Consider the following 23,683-nt stretch of genomic DNA (forward strand, 5'->3'; position numbering starts at 1 on the left):
TGCTTCCTGACCTGCTTTAAAAAATGCTCCCAAAGAACTCAGCGCTGAGCAGAGAGAAGCAGAGCTCCTGACTGCATGAGAACCCTACAAAATGGGAAGTCTGTTACTGTTGCAGGACATTCTGGGTATCACTTGTTAGACAGATACCTGATGAGAGTTTCTACACTGGGTAAAAGTAGAAGAGGAAGTGGTGATGAAGGGACAGGTCAAAAAAGCTGCTCGTACCATTAAGAGCAGACAGCTAGAGAGACCCAGTCTGAGAGAAACATTTGGAACTCCTGTGCTCCTGAAGCACACTTAACTTTGACACAGACTGAACTTGAGCCCCAGTCATGCGGAACAACCTTCCTCTTTATGTTACTTTTTTTTCAAGATAAAAAAATATGTTTAGCAAGAGTGTGGAGGGGGTTTTTGGTTAGATAAAAGGAGCTGAGGAAACAGAGACAACGTCCCGCAAAACAGAAGAGGATCCGCGGACAACGATCACATGCTGGAAAGGCTCCTCCTGGGGTCCCAGCACTGTCTGCAAGGAGACGAGAGGTGCTTTTGACGCAGAGGACTCTGGTTTCAATCCCAAGCAGCTCCAGGAAGTGTTAAAGAGGACCCTGGGGGGAGTCTCTTCAGCCTGTGCAATGCCTGGTCTGGGCAGATTTTGGGCTTACTGGATTTTTTCTCCCATTCCACCCCAGGTTTCATCTGTTGGGGCCAGAGGCAAAACAGTACTCAAGAGGAATGAAGTAACATTGAGAAATCGGCACTTTGCACACATAAATCTATTCCGGTTTTCATTAGCAACTCGCTTGGTTTTAGCAGCTTAAATTGCACCCTGGCTATAGCTATTAAACCTAACTGGAAATCTTTCCTGATCAGAGATTTGCCCCTCGTCTTCCAAGAGATCCTAGATCTATCTTGTACTCTTGGCTGGTATGTGCAAAATTAATCTAAGTAGAATAACAGCTTAACTTGGTTTACACCCATTCACTGTGTTCAGTTCAGCAAAATTGGGCCTTGGATGGGAGACCACTAAGAAATCCCAGGGGTAACCTAGAAGTCAAAATGTCACCTTGGAAGAAAAGAAAGGCCAGCCATTTCCACACATCTGCTAAGCAGGTGCATGGATGGGTCCATGTAGTTAGCAGGAGTTGTGCTTAGTTTAAGGTCATCTTTGTCTCTGCATCCACACAGCATCATAAAAATTAACAGAAATTAATCTAGATGTAAATGATGACACAGGCCAACATTTAACATCTGTGACTGAACTAAAGAAGTCAAGGATTTGATAATAAGAGTTTCTCATCTACCTAACAAAAGGCCCTTTTTGTTGGTGACTTTCAGATAAGGAAAAATTGCCTTTTGGAATATTTCTACCGAAGCCAAATTTTGCAGAATCTTACATTCATCCTTTGTTGCCAGCTGCTGTTTAATGCATGCTTCAGTTTGGTTTTAGCCTGAACAAATGCACACTTTTGGGATTGACAAAAAAATGAAAAATATCTGCTGCTGGGAGAGAGGGGTTGATTTTTCTCTGATGCGTTTTTAAAGTTTAATTTCCTCCTTGCTCCGGGCAGTCCCATAAGGACACTGTTGGAACAGCTGTGGCTGGTCTGCTTCAGCTCCAGGTAGCCTTTGGCTGAGCTGAGATTTAACTCTCTTGTTGGTTCTTACCTTAAATCTCATCTCTTCAGTTAATGTTTGATAGATTAGATAGATGATAGATGATAGATGATAGATGATAGATGATAGATGATAGATGATAGATGATAGATGATAGATGATAGATGGAGATAGAGATGATAGATAGATGATACATTGATAGATGAGAGAGAGAGAGAGAGAGAAAGAGAGAGAGAGAGAGATGTGGCAAGACAGCTAACCCAGTCTCAGTCTCTGTGTGTCCAGCAACCAAGATAATCTTGCCTCTGTGTTCCAGACAGGAACAATATGATTGTTAATATTATTATTTTGGCCTGGCAACGTGTGATGAAACTGTGTCAAGAAGTAGAAGGCAAGTCAAGGAGGGCGGGCACGCCCAAGGCTTCTGATCATAACTCTGACATTTTTTTCCCTGGAGAGAAAGTGCCAGTCTTTTCTTTGGAAGTGCACAGCAGTCCGGTTTCCTCCTTTATTTGCTCATTTAACACCCCCCCCCTCGCTTTTCTGCTTAAAAAGTAGTAGTCGTGCAGGCTTAAAATACGACTAGCATTTAAAACCATGGTTAAACAAATAAAAGCAAAAGAAACCTTTGCAAACCTCAGTCGTAGATCAAGTTCAGCCATCAGGTTAGTGCACGTTCAGGGGAGTTTGCAGGGGAGAGTCAGAAAAGTCAACATGGCCGCAGCTGTGTGACTGAAGTCCTACACCTTTTTGATGTCTCTGCAATGTGAAAAAGGGGTGGGACTTTCATTGCATGGCCACCATCTTGACTTCTTTAACCTCTCCCTGCCAGAGCCCCTGTGGGGGAAATGTTTTGTGCCAAACTCTGGTTGTATGGGGTTAAGCGGGAATGACCCGGGAGCCTCTGAAAGGCAAACCCTTCCTTTCCCCATCCTGCAAACTGCTCCCCCCAGGCGCCAGAGAGGAACCTGGAAATGGGGTGAGTTTGCATCCAGAAGGCGCCCCACAATTATTCCTATCCTTAATGTGTAGTTTTTAGAAACTTGTACCCCTGAATTTTGCCATTTTCTCCCATTTGGGGAGCCGGGGGCTTCAGGCAGCCTCTCAACCCCCGGGTTGGCTGTTTATTGGCTTTGCGTGTTCTTACCATAAATCTTTTACCCTCCCATGTTTGCATTAACCTGCGCAACTTTTTTTTAAATTCATCTACACAAAAATGGACACTTCGATTTCCCATTTTCATCTCCTCTTCTCTTCAAAGGCCTTTGAAACAGGCAGCATCTTGGCAGGATCAAACCTTCTGGAAAGTGTGAAAGCTGATGGATAACCAAGTTTTGATCTCCTTAATTGTAACTCCCATCGTCCACTTCCACCAGAACTAGATGTAACAGAATGCATAGCCCAACATGTCCAAGAGGTTTCCTGTAAATTGCCGGTCTCACAATGCACAAGAGTTGGGCCATCACCGGGGGGAGCTCCTCCAGGGACAGAGACGGCCTACACACTGATAAATCAATCTCATGAAATTGTTCAGGCTTTTCAACAAAATAGTTCTTAAAACTCCTGGTGCCTCATAGCGCTTGGATGGCCTTCTCTGGGCTTGGAAAGTAAGCGGGATTGGACTTGGATGGGAGATCACCAGGCGATCCCACAGCTATAGACTAGACTGGGAAGTCAAAAAAAACAATCAGAAGAAAATGTTGGCAAATCCTTCTGTATTATTTCCAAGAAAACATCATGATGTGTCCATGAAATCACTAGGAAGCAAATGACTTGAGGCTGCCTTTATTTCTCGTTCTGAAAACAGAGTCAATTCCCAATTTCTCCCCTCCCTTCCCCTTTTTTTTGGCGTGCATTTTCACTTACTTATTTTTCCCACCCTGATGTTTGTAGGCTGGCCAGGCTTTCATTCATTCTGGGCAGGGTAGAGAACAGACTGATTCATCTCTCTGCCCAACCAGAGTTTCCAGCAAACCACACAGGACAGCTGAAGATTTCTGGGCAAGCATCTTAATTCACCTGAAAAAAATGAAATTAATGGAAAACGTTCCTGCCACAATCTGGTTTGGAGCATCTCGTCATGCTTTGGACGTGCAGCTTCCCTAGGAACTGTTATCCTAACGTGTTTGATGCCGTCCAAACACTTTCTTTCAAAAACATTAGCAGGCCTTTATCTCAAGGCTGTCCACTCAGCGGGGTGCTCCAATGCCATTTGTTTTTCAAACATTTTAGAGCGGCCTTTGTGTTGCCTCCCCATGATACTCAGAAAGCGTGCGGGTTTTTTGCAGGCAGCCTGTGGAAAGCCACCAACTTTTGTATTCTAAGAAACAAAAGAAGAACGCTGCCAGATGAAATCACTCTTATTGGCCTGAGTATGGAAGGCGATCAAACAATACATCTATAAAAACAGGATTTTTCCCCCCAGAAAGCCTACAGATTTCCACGGAAGTTACTTCATAGAATTGCAGTTGTAGTCTGAAGTTCTTTCCTCGGGGAGGAGGGGGGCAACCCAGCAGATCACAGTTGCGTGTAGCTCCTAAGCCATTTGGCACCCCCAAATCCTCACTCCAACCCTGTCCCTCAGTTTCAGTGGCAGGATTGTGGAAAAGCAGAGGCATGTTTTCTCAGCCAGAAATGCAAACATATGTAAGCCCCAAAATAAGCTTAACACAGTTTCTAAAAAAAGCAAAAATCAGGAGGAATCAGGTAGCGCCTTTTCAGATGAACTCATTTTATTATGCCTTTGAATAAAATTTGTTAGTCTGAAAAGGTGCTGGCAGACTCCTAATGTTTGGCTACCAAAGACAAACATGACTCTCCTCTTACAATGTCTTTAAAAAAAAAGAAAGAAAGCAGCAAAAATGCATTTTGAAAAATACGGTATTTCAGACTTTCAGATGAGGTTTATTTTATCCAGCGGTTTCCAAACAGTAATTTAATTAACAGATTAATTAAAAAAAGAGATAAATGTTAAGAAACATTGTATAACTTCTCTTTATGCATGCATTTTTCCCCCTCTTTCGCTGGCACTTTTTATCCATCAGGTTTCGTGGCCCTTTGAAGCAACGCAAAAGGAGCCAAGCCTTGTCTTGACAAAAGTGAAAAATAACTTGCACTACTAAGTGTGGGCAAGAAATGTGATCAAACATATCTAATTCTGCATTTTTTGAAATGCAGAAACCAAAACTTAGTTATTGGTGCTCCCAATTTTTATATATATATATATATAAATTTTTAAAAGATCTATGTCTATGTCTATGTCTATGTCTATTTCTATGTCTATGTCTATGTCTATGTCTATGTCTATGTCTATGTCTATGTCTATGTCTATATATGGAGGAAGTACCATGGCAAGACAAGACCCTGCATGGGATGTACCATCGACAGACAGCCGAGGTGGCTGACATTGGGAAATCCCATCAGTGGCTGGAAAGGGCTGGACTAAAAGACAGCCCTGAGGCACTGATCATAGCAGCACAAGAACAGGCACTAAGCACCAGATCCATAGAAGCAGAGGTCTACCACACGAGACAGGACCCAAGGTGCAGATTGTGCAAAGAGGCCTCAGAGACTGTCCAACGCATAGTGGCAGGGTGTAAGATGCAGGCAGAAACAGCATACTCTGAACGGCACAACCAAGTAGCTGGCATTGTGTACAGGAACATCTGCACACAATGCCAGCTACTTGGTTCAGTGTATGGGCTAGACCCTCCCAAGTCCAGATCAGAGATTCCACAGAAGGTCGTGGAGAATAACAGGGCTAAGATCCTGTGGGACATCCAGATGGACAGGCAGGCACTGGTCAGTCAACTAGACATCATGGTAGTAAACAAGGACCAGAAGACAGTGGTAGTGATAGATGTAGGGGTGCCAAGTGACAGCAACCTCAGGAAGAAAGAGTATGAGAAACTGGAGAAGTACCAGGGCCTGATGGAGGAACTAGAGAAGATGTGGAAAGTCAAGGCCAAAGTGGTCCCAGTGGTGGTAGGAGCCCTTGGGGCTGTGACTCCTATGCTGGGAGAGGGGCTCCAACAGATCCCAGGAACGACATCAGAGCTCTCTGTCCAGAAGAGTGCAGTGCTAGGAACGGCTAAGATACAAGGCAGAGCCCTCAAACTCCCAGGCCTCTGGTAGAGGACCCCAGATTGAGGAAGACACGTACCACCCATAGGGGTGAGAGGGGAATTGTTATACACACACACACACACACACAAAATATATATATACACATATATATTTAAAATATATATTAGGGAAAATCTGTACAAAAACACAGGCATTTACGAACATAAATTTATTATCACTATTTTAGGGAATTTTGTCATTATATTGCCATTATGTTAGGGAAAGCTATTTGCAAAAACAGAACATTAAGGGAAACTGCAAACAAAAATGCATGTGCATAAAAAAACAAAAAAGGGAAGGAAATATGACATGGTGACCCCGGGAAGGATCTTCCTTGGCTTTCTGCAAGGTTAAGAAAAAAGAAAGGACCTTTTCAGAGATGAGTTATGGAACTCTTTGACATGTGACATGGGGAAAGTTCGTGCTTTTTCACTTATGAAATAAAATAATAATAATAATAATAATAGGAGCAAAAAAGGATAGAAAGATCAATTTAATCTTTTATCCTATACAGATGCTGACAACCATATTGTCTGAATTAAAAATTGACAATATAAACAACCCATAAAATTAAAATTGTATCATAGAATAACTCCAGAAACTGGGACCTGTTTGCTTGAAAGTCCTCTGCCCTGCCCTTCTGCTGCAAAAGATTTAATTCACTTGCTGATGTCCAACTATTAACAAACAAGATGTATCAGCAAGCCATTGCTGCAAAGCGGGTGAATGTTCCTAAGATAAAAATTGGTGGATGAGCCCTGAAAATGGGTTCATTCAGTAACCGGGTTGAGCAGGTTCTCTGAACTTCAGTTGGGTTGCAATCTCATGCAGTGAGAGCCTCTCAAAAAATTAAAATAAAAAAAAGTTGAAATTGAACAGGACAGATACGCAAATCTCCTGCGATTTCATGGGTCTTACCCCTGATGGGTCCTGTGCAATTTCAGCCTTGCTGAATCTTTCTATTACAGATAAGCCTCAATTTAACAGATGGCGATTTAAGGGACTTTGGATTTAACAGACAAAATGTGAGTTTATTCACTTCCATTTAATGGGAAAGTATGCTAAATTTGAATTCAGTCCAGACAATGGGGGGAATTTACATAAGTATGTAATTATGCAGATGATTACATTCAGGTTTAGCAGACATTTGGATTTAATGGACAGCCCTTATTAATGGTCCATTAAATTGAGATGGTACTGTATTATCATCACCGTGAGATTCAATGGGGACCATTGTCAGGTGACACTAATGCTGTAGTGCCACCAGTTTGTTAACCCTCTGGTGTTCTTATTTTGTTAAAAATCTAGAAAGATGCCAAGTCCCCCACCTGCTTTTCTTATGACTCTCCAGCTTTGCTTGATCTGAATGGAGTCTTTGGCTGTTCACAAAATCATGTTCACAAAACACTCTCAGAAAGAACCCCTTCTATGTTGCAAGTTCAAAAACAAGCAAACATTTGGCTTACATACCAAAGGGCCAGACAGAAAAGAAGACAAGGGAAAGCCTCTTTAAAAAGCATCCCTGCCTGTTCCCTTGGAGGTTCTCCTCCATATCGGAGATGATCAGTAATAAAGAATTGCATGGAGACGCAGCCAACTTGTCTAGCAGCCTCTGAAGCTGACCTTCCAAGCAGATGGTTGGGATTCTAACATTAGTAACTTTTCCCCCCTTCTTGCTTTTTTTAGCCCGCTGGTTCGTGATCTGCCAGCATTCGTATTGCGGCATTCTTCATCAGACGGCTTGGATCCTTCCCAGAGAAGAGCATCTGTGCCAATCAGTTCTGGTCCTCTTGGGATAAGCAATTGCAGCACAGGTTGACCCCAATGCGAAAGGAAAAAGATTGGATATGTTCAACATGCTTAAGCAGGTCGGCTCAAGATCAAATTATTACCTTTATGTTGTTTTGGTGCCTTTGAGTCAGTGTTGACTCCTGGCGACCTCCTGGATTAGTTCCTGCAGTTTTCTTGGCAAGGTTTTTCAGAAATGGTTTGCCATTGCCTCCTTCCCAGGGTGGAGAGAAAGTGACTGGCCCAAGATCACCTAGCTGGCTTCATGCCTAAGGTGGGACTAGAACTCACAGTCTCCTGGTTTCTAGCCTGATGCCTTAACCACTACACCAAACTGGCTCCCTTTACAGTTCATATAATAGACAATTATATGAGCTATATAAAATATATATTATGAACCTGCAACATGGGTTAATTCAGGAACAGGTAAAAGGGCTATGTGACTGAGCCAATAGCTTAAGCAGAGATTCTTAGGTTAGGATTAAACCAGAGATGGGGCACCAGTGGCCCTCCAAATATTATTAGATCCCATTGCTCATCAGCCCCTGATCAAGGATAATTGGAAGCATAGTCCAATAAGCTCTGAAAAGTCACAAATTGTCTAGTCACATGTCAGATTAACTGGTCACTACTGGATAACTAGGCATACCATAGTTTGAGGGGCAGCACTTTTGGGGGGGTCTGAGGGCTGCCCAATCTTTCAGTGGCTGGCCAAGGACCACACTCCAAAAAGTGAATGGGGATAGGAGAAACAGTAAGCAGAGTCAAAGAAAAAAAATGCTTTAAACTGAATGTAAAATATCAGGGCAATACAATTACTGCAGTTACGTCCAGGGATTTCTTTTCTTCTGTCATGTTAAGAATTACCTTTTAGTAGTCACGTGTGGTGCAGGCTGTCCTAATCCATGAATGTGTCGCTTAATTCCCATCCACAGGATCTGATCTGGAGGAGCTGGGTCTTGGAAATTCACTAGTTAGTAAATCACAAGATGCTGCTGAAATTTGGGAGGAAAAATAAATAAATAAATGAACCTAAATATTCATGCTGGTTGGCTGGGGATAATGGGGACTGTATTGCTACACTTCCTGCTCATGTGCTAGGAAAGTCGAAGGTGACTCATCTGTCATCTTTTAAAAGTAGGGGATTTTCCTCCCCACGTATCTTTGCTTGCATTTAAAGAGGATATAAAATGCATTGGGTTTGCTTTATGGTCCCATGAGTGGTGAATGTTTGGAGAGGAAGAGATCTTCTTGCAATCGACGGGTTAAAGAAAGAAAGGGAAAAAAAGTGCTCAAGGTAAGATGCCTTTCTCCTGCCAGCTGTGTCAAAAGAAATGTTTAAAGCCTTTGCCTGCGGGGAGCAGCAGAGTATTCTCAAGTTGGGTCAGTGTAGATGTTTTGGCCGGGAGAAACAGGCACGCAAGACATTGGCCAATATCGTCTCGGGCTAAAATGCTGGAGAGAGAAGACTGATGCTTGCTTATGAAACATGCCAATTCCTGGCACGTTGTTCGTCTGTTAGGTCGTGCAGTGCCCAGGTGACTACAGAAGGATCTAGGAACTACCCTCAACAAGGCAGATGGTCCGGCAGATGCCGCTCCAAAGTGATTTTTGAAAATCTGATCAAGGCAGGAGGAGGAACTAAATCAAGAGCTCTGGATTTCGTATCTGCAGCCGGGCACTTATGCTGAGAAACATGTCCCACTGAGTTTCTCGGTTCTGGTAAGTTCATGTGAAATCACAGCTTTCCTTGGACTTCTCTTCACGTTGACTGGAATTTTGTATAGAGACTGTGGGTGATTTCAATGCATGGGAGGGGGGTTTCTTACATGGAAATGAATAGGTGGTCTACAAAGCAACCCTTTGAGTAAACTCTTTAAAGAAATCATTACCGTGCCTTTTAAAAATTAAATACACTGGATTCTCTCTCAAAAGCAATCTACTTCACTTTCATCAGATGAAATGGCACAATGATCTGATGTTCTTTTGTGATTCATAAATATACAGCATGGCATTTAATTTTATCTTTCAAGGTCTTTTTTTTTTTTTTTTTTAAAAGAAAACTCTGGATTCAGTCCTGCCCAAATCCATTCACTTCTGGACTAATTTAAAAATAAACATTTGTAGATTTGCATTATAACTCCACTGGTTGCATTAAAGAAAGGATCATTCAACATGTTACTTTCATAACGATAAAACATAACATCTGTGGTGGTATTTAGGATGAGTATTTAGTGGATGATTTGAAAAGGAGACTAATCTCTCTTCTGGCAAACTGCAACATTAACATGCATTAAGAATGACAAGTCTCTGTTTAAATTCATAGCCCTCCCTATTTAGGGAGGTTTACTTCCTCGAAAATATGAGATTTGGGATTGCAACCCAAATTTTGTCCATTGATAGCAATATGGTTAAATATGCTTACCTGTACCTCGATGGGTGTATGTACACGCATACAAACAGGCACCACCTGAAGACTATGGTAATGTGTGCTTTAGAAATCTAATTAATATAGTTACATAGACAGACAGACAGACTACTTTGGCCATATAATACTCATCTTACCTGAGAACTGTTCGTTTCCATGCTGTATTTTCCCCAATTTTTTGATGACATTGCAAAATAATGGTGTCTCTACATTTTTTAATGGAAGGAAGCCAACAATGAAAGCTTTCTCCCATTTGCAGGAATGAGAGCTGACTGGTTGAAGATTAGAAGGTAATGCCCCTTTGAGTTCTGTTAGCACCCTAGATATGTCCATGTGGTTTTCTTGCACCTGTGCAGAAAAAGTTTGGCATCTTTAGGGGTGTTTTGTTTTGTGTTTTACCTTCTTAGTCTAGCTTACCACCTTGAGTTTTTCTTTTGGTCTTCCATCCAAGGAGTAACCAGGTCTGGCCCTGCTTAGCGTTTTGAGATCAACCAACGTAGGTGAGACTTCATCACCTCTCTCCCTACCTGGGTTGAAGAGGAAGCAATAAGAGGGGCAGAATTAACAGGATTTATTATGCTTCTACTAAAAACAGGAAGGGACTTTTTCTTAATGGGACCTGATTGTGAAAAACATAGGAAGAACTTGTTGGCTAACGTACCACTATCTTAAGCCCGATGTGGAATCTTTATTTAATCCTATTTCCTTCCTGGAAATCAGCACAAAAGAGTCCAGGGTCAAAATAGCCCTGGAGAAGGGCAGAAGTGCTTGCTTGTCGGATATCTGTTTTCTACATATTCATCTGAAAGGCCTTGAAGCATTAATGTGGTCATTTGGCAGCAACTGCCAAGGGAATTGTATTTTGCATAATGGGGAAAATGGCAAAATATTTAGTTGTATTTTCAATCAATGTACAGGGCCACCCAGCTTGCAACAGCAACTCTGGGCAGCTAATAGAGCAGTGTTTCTCAACCTTGGCAACTTTAAGATGGGTGGACTTCAACTCCCAGAATTCTACAGCCGGCTGGGGACTTCTGGGAGTTGAAGTCCACCCATCTTAAAGTTGCCAAGGTTGAGAAACACTGTAATAGAGGATTTAAAAGTCAAATATAGCTAAACATTAGTAAATGCACACAAATGAGAACCACAATCCATTACAAATAGCAGATCCAGCTCTCAGATCCAGTTAATCTCCCGACCTCCAAGCTTGGGAAAGCAGCTACATTTTTAAGGCTTCACAAAATGCCAGTAGAGTTGGGGCCAACTGGATCTCAGGGTGGATGGTATTCTAGAGGGCAAGTGCTGCAACAAAAAAGACCACTTGCTAGATCTAGCCAGATGACAGTTCCTGATTGATGGAGCTGGATACATAAGATGAAGGTGGGCAAAAGCCCGCTTGGCACGCCAGTTCTGTTTGGAGTAGTGCCACTCAGTCCAGAACTAAAGATAGCAAATCACCCCACCCCGGGGGCCCTCAAACCCACAGCCCCTCCATCTTGCTAGGGTTAGCCTGTTCAGACCCAGAGAAAGGATATAACAGTTAGGGACTTTGGACATTTTGGAGAACACAGAGTTGTGGGGTGATATTGTTACTAATTGCTCTAATTCTATATATGTCAAGAGTTGGTTAAACATTTGAGGCTCCAAACACTAAACTGTTCATAGAAATTCAGTGCTGAAGTCAGAAAGCTCAACTTTAAAGTGCTCCGAAATCCACACGTAAACACTCAAGTGCTTTTCAGGATGCTGAAACCAAATTATTGTTGTTGCTGGGGTATTGTTTCAGTCAGTAGCGCAGTCTGGGTAGAATTTGAGGACACAGGTTCAGAATGAAGGGGTGGGGGGAAAACGCACACAACTTGCCGTATTTCAAAGTTAGCAAATATATACATCAGCATCTAAAAGGTGTATTTTAGAGCATTCAATACAAAGTCTAAGATGATGTGGACAACTGGAGAACGATGGAATGCAGTATGGGTTAATGGCTTACATTTGAGAGACATTTTTCTGAGATTGACACACTTCCAGGGCAGTCTGTAGTGGGACCCATGTGTAATCACACAATTGAAGCCTTGCCCCCCTTTTATGCACAAGGCTGCAATCTTGACTTTTTTGACCCCACCCATACACCCCTGACCTTCCCTTGTCTTTAAAGCAACTAGAATCTTCTTCGTTCCTTCATGCCTGCTATTTCTTTCCTTTGCAGAAAGAGACTTACCATGCTTAACTAGGATTTAACCAGCATCCAAACCACCTTGGTCTAGATTATGCAGAGAATGAGGTATCCTTGGGCGTTCCTTTGTGTGCCTCCATCCAATCACACCAAGTTGTGGGAAGAAATGGATCTCAACAATAATATGGAAGAAGCAAGCGAAAATGTCCACAGGTGAGGCTGCTCTGCGGTTCTTCTCGGCTCAAAATCCGGGAACTATCTGAGGAATTGGATTCTACCTGAAAATGGCAAAGAACCAGGAGGAGGCAGAGATGCGCGCCAATCACGGCTCTCTTTTTGGCATGTTGACTCTAATGCCTCTTTGCACTTGTCACATCTTGTAGCATCTTACAGCCCTTCGGGAGGTGATATATTTGGTGTAGTGGTGAAGGCCCTTGAGGTCTCGTCCTCCTTTAAGTACAGAAGCCAACTGGGTGATGTTGGGCCAGTCCTTCTCCCTCAGCCCAGTCCACCTCACAGGGTTGTTGTTGTGGGGAAAAGAGGAGGAGGCATTATGTTCTAAAAAGACAGGCGGGATATAAATCTCATATGTAAATAAATGAAACCTGACCCCCTTCACTTTGTGCCATCACAAACCATGGAACAATAGCTGGATAACTCTAGGACAGTGTTTTTCAACCTGGGCAACTTTAAGATGGGTGGACTTCAACTCCCAGAACTCCCCAGCCAGCATGCTGGCTGGGGAGTTCTGGGAGTTGAAGTCCACCCATCTTAAAGTTGCCCAGGTTGAGAAACGCTGCTCTAGAAGATGCAGAAACCCATTCACATGGAGATGGCATCTTAAGTCTAGGAAAATCTCAGCCATGGTACCGGGTGAGAGCCTTGGGTCCACTCCTCTTTCTCACTACAGCCTACCTCACAGGACCGTCGTCAGAACAGAACGGTGAAAGGAAAAGAACCACAGACTCAACTGGAAACGCCTTAGAGGAAGGGTGGGAAAATGTGATAAGTAAAAAAAAATCCTTTTCCCTCAGCCAGCCTCGAAATGAAAAGGAAGGGAGACGAGTTCAAAAATCATTATTATTATATTGTACCGGAAAGCAATGAAATTCACAGCTATTTTCTTAACAAGCCCGGGTTTGGAATTCTTTGAAAGATCCGCCCAGTTAATTCCCCAAAGCCATCCTTTCTGTGAATTGCTTTCCCTGTCTTTGTTTTGTTCCTATAACCAGCTTGTTCCCCATCGATATCAGAGGCAGCTTGACGTGATTCTTTGTTTAGCTCACTGGGTGGTGCCCTGGCTTGGCACCCCCTCTACCCACCAGCAGCACCCCAGGGAGCTCCTGCTTAGCCTCCCAGATTTACCAAAGCAATGGGACCCTCATTAGGTCTTTCACACCTGCTTTCCCACTCCCTCTCTTCATGTCCCATGTTCCAGCACAACTGTGCTGTAGGCTTGGTTTTCTCTGGGTTGAAAGGGCTGCAAACTCCCGCTGGAAGGGCATTGAAGAAAACTCAGCTACATTTTCGTCACGTTGCCTTTATTTACTTTATTTATTTATTTACTTCATTCATTCATTCATTCGTTCGTTCATTCATTCATTCATTCGTTCATTCATTTTGTGAAGTCCTTGGGGTTCTCTGAGCTTGGTTGTTTTCTTGCAAACGTTTTGTTACCTGTCTAGGTAACATCTTCAGTGCTAGAAGGGAGTGGGGTTTGCTCTCAATGCTCCCTTCTAGCATTGAAGATGTTACCTAGCTGGGTAATGAAACATTTGCAAGAAAACAACCATGCTGGCTGGGGAATTCTGGGAGTTGAAATCCACGAATCTTAAAGTTGCCAAGGTTGAGAAACACTGCTCTAGGTGGTGGTGGAATAGCGCCAGCTCCCTCTTTGCTTCCAGAGCCACCAATCTGCTTGAAACCACCTTGTTTTTCAACCCAGCTTCCTTGATGCAAGTTTGGCTTGCTTGATTTGCAACCCAGGGAGAGCTGGCCCTCAATTAGGGCATGCATGTAGCTTGTAGTTACACAGCAACTGGATGAACAGGCTGTCAGAACTGGGGGATGGAGGAGAGAGAGCCCAACTGTAGATTTCCTTTACTGAAATCACTAAGAGAAGGGCTGACTGATTGGGACCATTGCGAAGAAAAATATTCTTCCTGCTTCTGTTTTGAAAATGGGGAGCCCAGCTCTTCAAGTGTGTTTATATCTTCCTGCTCTGCTTTCCAACCGTCTTAATTTCATTAGGAGAGGGACCAAGGAAAAGAAGCTGGGGTCTTAAACTGACAACATCCCAGCATGTTTTGCCCATGGGACCAGCTAAAACAAAGCACAATGTAGGTTGCAACCATAACTGAAGTACAGAAATCCTTGGGGGAAGGAATAAAGAGGGTGCAATTCCAAACACCATCTTTAGGATACACCTCTACCCATGATGTCCCATGACCTCATGGTATCTCATGAGACAAATTCTACCTATAGTGACTTCATGGACACATCTGTGAAGTTCTGTTGGCTGCAAGATAGGAAACAGTCTGTTACCACCTTCTTCTGAGATGCTCTTTCAACTCTGGGAAAGCATAAAAGTAAATCTGGGGAGATATGGGTTCAGATCTCCATCTTACCCAGAAAGCTATCCATGTGACCTTGGACCAGTCTCTTTCAGCCTGCTTTATCTCCTACTTCCTAGCAAGAATGGGGACAGTAGGGAACCACGTATGCAACTTCAAGAAAGGATGATACAAATGAAAGTGATATAGGATAAAACTCAGCAAGCTGTAATTAATTTTTATAGCCCCCACCCCACCCCACCTCCCTGGGAATCCTATTAAGCTCCCTACAATTGCTTGGGCTAATGTCCCAGGAAGATGGCCTCCAGAGGAGAGGACATTACTAGCTGGAATCCCTCTTTTTTTTTTTTTTTTAATGTTCCACCCAGGTCAGGGCATCATATAACCATTCTTCACCAATAGGGTCACCTTAAAGGGCAGGGGAAACTTGGCAGTTTTTGGTTTTCTCTTCTCTGGAAATAAGTGATCTTACCCACTTATTTAGCATAGCCTGAATGCCTCACCATCAAGCATTTCCCATATCTTCATAAAGGATTGTTATTTCTCCTTTCTTCTAGTGTGGCAAAGCAGGATGGTGCTCTGGTTAAGAGTCTGAGCAGGAAACCTAATGGCATCACACTCCTTGAGAAGGCAAAAGAAGTGAGTCTGGCTTTGGGGTCCCTTTACTGAAAGAACAGCAGATGTTAAGACTGTGAAATACAGGGATAAGCAAAGGTGGGGATCAGATGGCCCTCCAAGAGGCCAATGGGCAGGGATGATGGGATGATCAGCCTCATCTGGAGAGCAGCAGAATCCCAAGAGCTATGCTCAGATGTAATTTGTTCAATTTGGCCTTCAGCATATTTTATATGCAGAAAATGAATTTTATGAATCTAGCCATTATGGGTTGTCTACCATAGAGTAATGTGGAGATCACCTTACGAAGGAATGCAAGAGCCATTAAGGGAGGAGAGATGACATCTCAGTCCTGGGAAAGGGGAAAGTGTGAGAAAGAAACCCAAGATAACCCTGCCTTGATTCTCTTTGGTATGAAAGAGGTCAGAGGAAAACTCTGGCAAGCTTCCAAGTTTCTGCTGTTATACCCGACAGCAAATTGTAGCATTCCTATGATCCTTGTAGAGTCTGTTTCCTGATGTAGCTTACCACAAGAGCTGACATAAACCATGGTTTATGGTTTTGCTTTTACATGTCAGCCAGGGCATTGTGGCATAAACGGTTTTAAAACCCAGGTAACTCTGCAGTTCCCCTAATACAGCACAATATCCTGTGTTTATTTACTTGAAAGTAAACCTTACAAAGTTTAACAGGGTTTGCTCCAAACCAAGTGGGTTTTGGATTTCTGAATTTGCATGCCAGAATTATACTTTTGTTACAGAGATTTATTAGTCTGACCATTAGGCAATTTGCAATGCAAGTACAACAGGGAAAAGCTTGTGTCATGCACCTCAATGAACTTTTGTCATTTTGTCATCACTGTGGCTCAGAATTAATGTAGGTCAGTAATTTCTGTTCTTATGACACTTGATATGGTGACTTCTTCATTGGAGGTCATCAAGTAGAGGCTGGAGGATCATCAGTCAGAGATGCTCTAGCATAGTGTTTCTCAACCGTGGCAGCTTGAAGATGTGTGGACTTCAGCTCCCAGAATTCCCCAGCCAGCATGTCCATACATCTTCAAGTTGCCAAGGTTGAGAAACACTGCCCTAGCAGATCCTTCACTGAACAGGGGGCTGGACTACAAGACTTTTAAGGTCCCATCCAACTCTACAATTCCATGTTTCTGTGAGAGAGTGCCCAATCCTGTGTTCACTGAAACGTGCATAATGAGGTCAGTTACAAATCTAGATGCTAAACATGATTAGTTTTAACCTTGATTAAGTTTTTGTAGTTTCCTGTGTAGCATCAGCTCAGGTCTACTTGGTTTGTTTATGTTCAGAATATTGTGCGCGGTAGAAAATGTAGTACAGTATCAGGTTATAGGTATTCAGGTAAAAGGTTGTATGTTGAATTCAATGTCCTCCTCAGCTTTGGTGCCCTTGAAAAGAATTCTTGAGAAAATAAAAAGAAATAGCTTCTATTGGATGGATGGATAGATAGATAGATAGATAGATAGATAGATAGATAGATAGATAGATGTAGTCCTCGCTTAACACTGGTTCAAAGTTACAATGGCCTTGGAAAAAGTGCTTTACAACCTGTACTCACACTTATGACCATCACAAACCATTGCACCATTCCCTGTGGTCACATGATCATGATTTGTGACCTTTTTATGATGGTTGTTAAGTGAATCATTCTGGTCGTTAAGCGAATCATGTGGTCGTTAAGCGAATCATGTGGTCATTAAGCAAATTCTGGCAAAAAACATCCATTGGGGAAGCTGGATTCATTTAACAACTACTTAATGACCACATGATTCACTTAATGACCACATGATTCACTTAACAACCATGGTGATTTGTTTAACGAGCACCGTAAAAATGGTCCTAAAATTGGGTCTGGTCATGTGGTGACTTGCTTAATGACCATCCCATTTAACAACCAACTTCCCGGTCCCAATTGTGGTCATTAAGTGAGGACTACCTGTAGATAGATAGATAGATAGACAGACAGACAGACAGACAGACATAGGAAGGGCAACAATCAAATCTAAATCAAATCAAATTCATTGTTTTTGGTTTCTTTTCTGCCCAGAAACTTCTCCAAAATAATACCATACAAACATCTAGATGCCCAAGGCATTTAAAAATTAAAAACTGGGAGACTGGAACACTCCTTCAAGATGCATTGCACCATCAGGCCAAAGAGGTAAGAGAAATGCTTAGACTCAGAGTGTTGCTCTGGCTCTCTAGCAGGCTATGCACAGCTGAAGCTGCCCCATCAGACCTCTTCTGCTCAGAGAAAGCTGAGGGAGATTAGTGCTTGTTAGTGTTTATCTTCTGTTTAAAATTCTTAATAAATATTATATATTAAAAAAAAAGAAAGCTGAGGGAGATACGATACCTGAAGGATTGTCACATAGGACCACCTGTCATCCCAACTGCCAGCCACAACTGTTACTGTAATAACCTCAAAGTTACAGGAAGGAGTTCCCTGTTAAATTAGGAAAAGCTGTACTAGTGAGAGAAGTTTGCAGGGGGACACATTGCCCAGGAAGGTGGTGGCCTTCCTTTCACTGCTCTTGTTTCAAGCAGAGGCTCAGCATCTCTCAGGGACATTTCTGGTTAGATTCCTGCACAGAACAGGGGTTGGAATGCTACCATTTCACTCTTGGATCCTATCACTAGAATCTTGCAGTCATATTCCCCCACTTTTTAAAATTAACTAAACACAAAAACAAAGAAAAATAAAAAGAATACACAAAATTATAAGAGCTAAAAACAAAAACAAGGCCATATATCCACATACATACATACATACATACAAAGTTGTACAGTTAACATTTCAGTGAATGGAAGCCATCACTTGTAACTGTCATACATTCATTGATTGATTGATTGATTGATAGATTGATTGATTGATTATGTGACATCAAGTTGTTCTTGACTCCTAGTGACCACAGAGATAGATCTTCTCCAAGATGATCTGTTTCCAACCTGGCCCTTCAGGTCTTCCTCTTTTTTCCCAATAATTTTATTAAAGTTTATATAGAAAGATAACACTAATACAAAAACCTAATACAAAATTACATTAAAAATAATAATAAAAGAAAGTGCAGAGAAAAGAAGAAAAAAAATCCCCCCAAATAAAAATAAAAAGAGGAAACTTCCCCCTTCATCCCCAGCAAGGATATACAACATTTACGATTTATCACTGTCTCTTAAAATAGAACCAAATGAAATAGATCTTCATTCCATACTTCTCCCCATTTTCTATAGACCCATCTCTAAATCTTCAGCTCTCCTTACTAATCAACAAAAGGTGCAAAGATTAACAGGCATAACTAACAACATAAGCATTTAGTCCCTCTTTCCATTCAGACGTAATTCCCCTAATCCCTCCCTCAATAATCAAAATCTAATACCAGTTAACAATTAAACATTACAAAAGGACAAAAAATCTAACCATTTATCATTACCAGAGATAGCAACCCATTATTAATCCCAATGAACAATTAAACATTACAGAAAACTGTTAAATGGCCCTTCATGTCTTCCATCGGTGTACCCATCACCACCTTGCTGCCAGTCCTCCTCCTCTTCTCTTTCCTTCCACCTTTCCCAGCATCAGGGCCTTCTCCAGAGAGCTGGATCTTCACATAATGCATCCAAAGTAGGATAATTGGAGCCTGGTCATTGGTGCCTCGAGGGAGAACTCTGGGTTGATTTGTTCAATGATCCATCGGTTTGTTTTCCTGGCTGTCCACGGTATTCTCAGGAGCACAGTCATCCATAGCTAATCTAGACTAATCTGAAATTCTGAACAGTTTATTCCACACGGCACTTTCCATTGTAAGGGCAATATTTTTGGGGTGGGCATTAAACCCTGCAGCCATCAACTACATTCTGGCTGTGCCTATTGTAATGTTGGCCGTTAATTCTGGAAGTCTTTGCTAACCCATCTCTCTTGATTGTACGTATTTTTTCCCAGGTTCTTAACTGTCAGACCAAAGTTTGCCAGGGATCTCTCATGAATCCAAAAGGGTTAGTCCGAGGTCCCCGAGATGAACCCATCCCCAGAGACAAATTACTACTCCAGGCAACTGAGTTTATCCATCTTTTCTACAACACCCTTCAAGAGTGAGTAGTTTTTTTGTTTATTTTGAGCTCAACCTGTGATTCACTTCCTTTCTGCAACCTTGGAAGACCTTTTTAAAGGAAAAACTAGAATCAGGCTGCTATTGGCATGATACTGTTACCCCAATTGCAGGGCTAACAGGGCAATAAACTGTCTTTATATTGTCTTAAGTATGTGAGACACAAGGAAAGAGCAGGTGTGAATACTCACTGATCAGGGAAGGTCTCACTCAGAATATAGAAAAGTTAAAGAAGAACATTTATATTTAAACAGTGCTTTCAGACATCCAAGCTGCTTTGCATATAATCCTACAACCAACCTCAAAAACAAATGTTCTGGGCATCTGTGGGAGAGGGACGAGCGATGTCCCTCATGGTCTGACACCTTTGTGGAGATAATGCAAATTATATACCTTTGCAAATTGTGTGATTGGTGCTGTTTGTATGATGTCATGATGCACGTGACATTCTTGTGTCAGATACCTAAGGTGGGCGCAGTGTACCAGCAGTCTGTTCTCACAGAGGCCAACCAACTGCCAAGGAAACCCACTAGTCTCCCAGCAGGGGGCCTTCAGAGGTAGTGGCCATCAAGGCTAAGAACCATCGATCCCCACGATGTCCATGAATTGGCCCAAGCCTTTTTTGAAGCCACATCTCAGCTCTTGCATCCTTGCCAAGTCAGATAAAGGGAGTTAACTTCAGAGATAGGTAGCTCTACCGCCTGCTCTCCTTAAGCTATTCTTTCATGCAGAGGGAGTCTGGAGCAGTCCCACACTTCCTTTGAAAGGAAGAAATCTGTCATGTGCAGAAAACTTTGCCTCTCAAGGCTGGAAAGGAAGGGTGAAGAATGCACAGAAATGAGTGTTTTGGGAGCGCTGACCTTGTTATCTCCAAAGAGCTGCTGACAAGAGATTAGAAATCTAGTGCTAAAAACACAATTTCTGAACTCCAGGAGGGATCAAAAGAGAGGAAGAGAGATGAAGAGAAGCTAATAGGATCTGGCAGGGCAGATGGAGACCTCAGCAGGCCATTTTTAGCCTACAGGACTGAAATCTGTTTGTGCAATTATTCATTTAGATCAGTGTTTCTCAACCGTGGCAACTTGAAGACGTGTGAATTCTGGAAGTCCACACATCTTCAGGTTGCCAAGGTTGAGAAACACCTATTTAGGTATATATAAGAACATAAGCAATGCCCTGCTGGATTGGATCCCTGGCCCATCTCATCCAGCAGTCTGTTCTCACAGTGGCCAGCCAATTCCACAAGGAAGCCCACTGGTCTCCCAGCAGGGGGCCTTCAGAGGTAGTGGCCATCAAGGCTAACAACCATTGATCCCCACGATGTCCATGAATTGGCCCAAGCCTTTTTTGAAGCCAGTCATTTATTCTGGTTTTAAATCACAGAGAGAGATGTTGGGCAGGTTCCCAGACTTATAAAATAAAAACAAAGAATCAAAGCAGTGAAACAGGAAAACAACTTCCGATGCTTGCTTTTTATATATTCTGCTTTACGTGTAATATAACAACATCCTGTATTATTTAGTGTCTTGCAAAATTTAGGACGGGCTTCTGAGACCTTGGAGAGCTATGAATTCTCAAGCCAAGTGGGTTCACGCATCCTGTATGGTATGACATAGTTTGCTTGGTTTTGGCTTAGTGCTGTATGTGAACATAGCCATCTTGGCTTGTTCTACACACCATGGTAAATGCAAGCAATGACTTAACGTATTGTGTGAACCCAGGCATTATACAGTATATCTCCTTAGATGAGATCCATGTGTTAGACCAATGTTTCCCAACCTCAGCCACTTTAAGATGTGTGGACTTCAACTCCCAGAATTCCCCATCAAGCTGGCTGGGGAACCCTGGGAGTTGAAGTCCATACATGTTAAAATGGCCAAGGTTGGGAAACACTGTGTTAGACTAATACGCTTTTGTGCCTATTTATGGCTGGCAGAAGAATAATTAATCATGCAACTGGAGAAGGGAAATGAATCCAAAGCTTTCTAAATATACATGCACTTTTTTTTTTTAATGTTTTGAGGGCAGCAGTGGAACAATGATATAAAACAGGCAGGACTACTTGTCACTGATGGTTCTCTCCTTGCACTGAAACATTGATTGATGGATTACGGGCCATCAATTTGTTTTTGACTCCTAGTGATCACATAGATAGATTTTCTCCCCCCCTCAAAAAACATATTCTGATTTGATTGGTTATGGCTTAAGCACAGAATATGTGCTTAATATTCTGTGCTTAAACCCTAACCAATCAAATCCAGCCACTGTTATTAGTAAACCATGGCTTATGGCTTTGCATTTTGAGAAACTACCAATTGTGGCTGGTTAAACAAACCATGGAGTATGGCAATGGTTGAACCAAGCCATTAGGTGAAGGGTCTCTGCTATCTAGAAAGCTGTATTTTAATGTCACCATTTGGAGCCAGAGTTTGCAGACATTTGCTGACTGCTTCTAATCTTAAAAGCAAACAATGTTGTTCTTGGTGCTGCAAGAAAAAATGTCTCATTATTATGACTCCTGCAGCATTTTGTCAAGGTAACAAGGAATTTTACAGGCTGTCTTCTCCTACCAGGAGCACCATAAATTCAGGATCGCCAGATAGACATCAGAAAGAACAAAGGCTTTGAATGTTCTAGTTTCATCTGTGCATCTCTTTGGCTGGAAAAACCCTGAATCCTTTTGGAAATCTCCTTTCTGAATTACATTAGTTCCCAATATTGCTTATTGTTTAGCACCGTTGCCATTTCCTTTATTATTTTTTTTCCTTGCAGGGCAGAAACAGAACAGCACACAGCACGGTTGGAAGCAGTGGCTCGTGAGATAGAAAGAACAGGGACATATCAACTCACCAAAGAAGAGCTTGTCTTTGCAACAAAGCAGGCCTGGAGAAATGCTCCTCGATGTATTGGGAGAATCCAGTGGTCCAATTTACAGGTGACCCATATGCTTATGCTCTGCAAGACCTACCAGATCCTATTGAAACGGCCAAGGTTGAGCTCATCGTATTCCATAGCGATACTTCCACAAAAATTAAAGGACAAAAATGGAATGCTGACCAGCATTCTAGGGCTATGTTTGGGATACTCTGATGATGTCAATCATCTCACCTGTAACAGACCAGCAAGGGTGGAAGTAAGAAAGAATTGGCACAAATTTTATTGGAGTTTGCAGTCTAAGGCAGAGGGAGACTTAAAATTCCTGACTCTGCTTAATGGGGTCCCCAACACTCTATCTTCTGGGTCTTTTCAAGTTCAGAATTTCCAACCTGAGAAAGAACAAGCTTCAGGGGACAATGGAAAAGATGAATGAGAATTGATGTTTGAGGCTGATAATCTTCCTTTGATCTCCTAGGACAGTGTTTCTCAACCTCAGCAACCTTAAGCCGTGTGGACTTCAACTCCCAGAATTCCCCAGCCAGCATGAGAAACACTGTCCTAGAGAGATCTCTGGCATAATTTATGGGCCATGGAACACCGAAGGTCACAAGAAATGTCTTTTAGCATGATGTATTCTCTCAATCGAAGTTGGAGCTACATAATCTATAAGTCCCCTTTCTCTGAGGCTATTTTCTGTACAACACACTAAACTAATTAGCTTCCAAGATTCAAGTAAAGGTCATCTAAAAGTTATTTAAGGTTGCAACAATTATCTTTTTGCTATTTCTTGGACTGGATTGGAAAGCCACCTTGGAAGCATGTACTAATATTAAGTTTCCTCATTTGTTTGCAAATGAATGCCTTTTAGGTGTTCGATGCCCGTAGTTGCACCAGTGCTAAAGAAATGTTTGAACACCTTTGTCGCCATTTGGAGTATTCTACGAATGGAGGGAACATAAGGTATGAGCTCTATTTTTCTGTTTCATCTGGATCTGTAGAATCACTGCGTAAACTGACATTCACTCCCGCTCTCTTGAAACAGGTCCGCCATCACGGTCTTCCCCCACAGGACTGATGGAAAGCATGACTTTCGAATATGGAACAGCCAACTCATCCAGTATGCCGGCTACCAGATGCCAGATGGATCCATTGTGGGAGATCCAGCCAATGTGGAGTTTACACAAGTATGTGCAAAATAAATATTGAAAACCGTGCATTCCCACCTTTGCCAAAACTGCATCCAGTTCCAGAACCCATAACTCATGCCCTCTGGTCACCCGAGGGGTTGAATACCTTGTCTCATCTCAGAAGAAAAGGAAAAAACAGCCCTCTTCTTTCCCCTCTCTCAG

At 42.3% G+C, this 23,683-nt stretch overlaps 1 protein-coding gene across 1 annotated transcript in view; it reads left to right on the forward strand.

Annotated features, from left to right (window-relative positions):
- Positions 1–9,112: 9,112 nt before the first annotated feature.
- Positions 9,113–23,683, forward strand: part of NOS2 (nitric oxide synthase 2) — a 40,195-nt gene continuing 25,624 nt past the window's right edge. The window contains exons 1-8 of the mRNA XM_025175618.2: positions 9,113–9,249; positions 12,162–12,341; positions 15,259–15,340; positions 17,396–17,509; positions 19,292–19,440; positions 22,230–22,392; positions 23,203–23,294; positions 23,377–23,518. Coding sequence (XP_025031386.2) covers positions 12,223–12,341; positions 15,259–15,340; positions 17,396–17,509; positions 19,292–19,440; positions 22,230–22,392; positions 23,203–23,294; positions 23,377–23,518 — 861 coding nt within the window. The 5' untranslated portion in view covers positions 9,113–9,249; positions 12,162–12,222. The remainder of the gene's footprint in view (positions 9,250–12,161; positions 12,342–15,258; positions 15,341–17,395; positions 17,510–19,291; positions 19,441–22,229; positions 22,393–23,202; positions 23,295–23,376; positions 23,519–23,683) is intronic.

Source organism: Python bivittatus, unplaced genomic scaffold (genome assembly GCF_059951505.1).
Source record: "Python bivittatus isolate LINGU-HERP-01145 unplaced genomic scaffold, Pbiv_v1 ctg000690_np1212, whole genome shotgun sequence".
NCBI classification, from domain to species: domain Eukaryota; kingdom Metazoa; phylum Chordata; class Lepidosauria; order Squamata; family Pythonidae; genus Python; species Python bivittatus.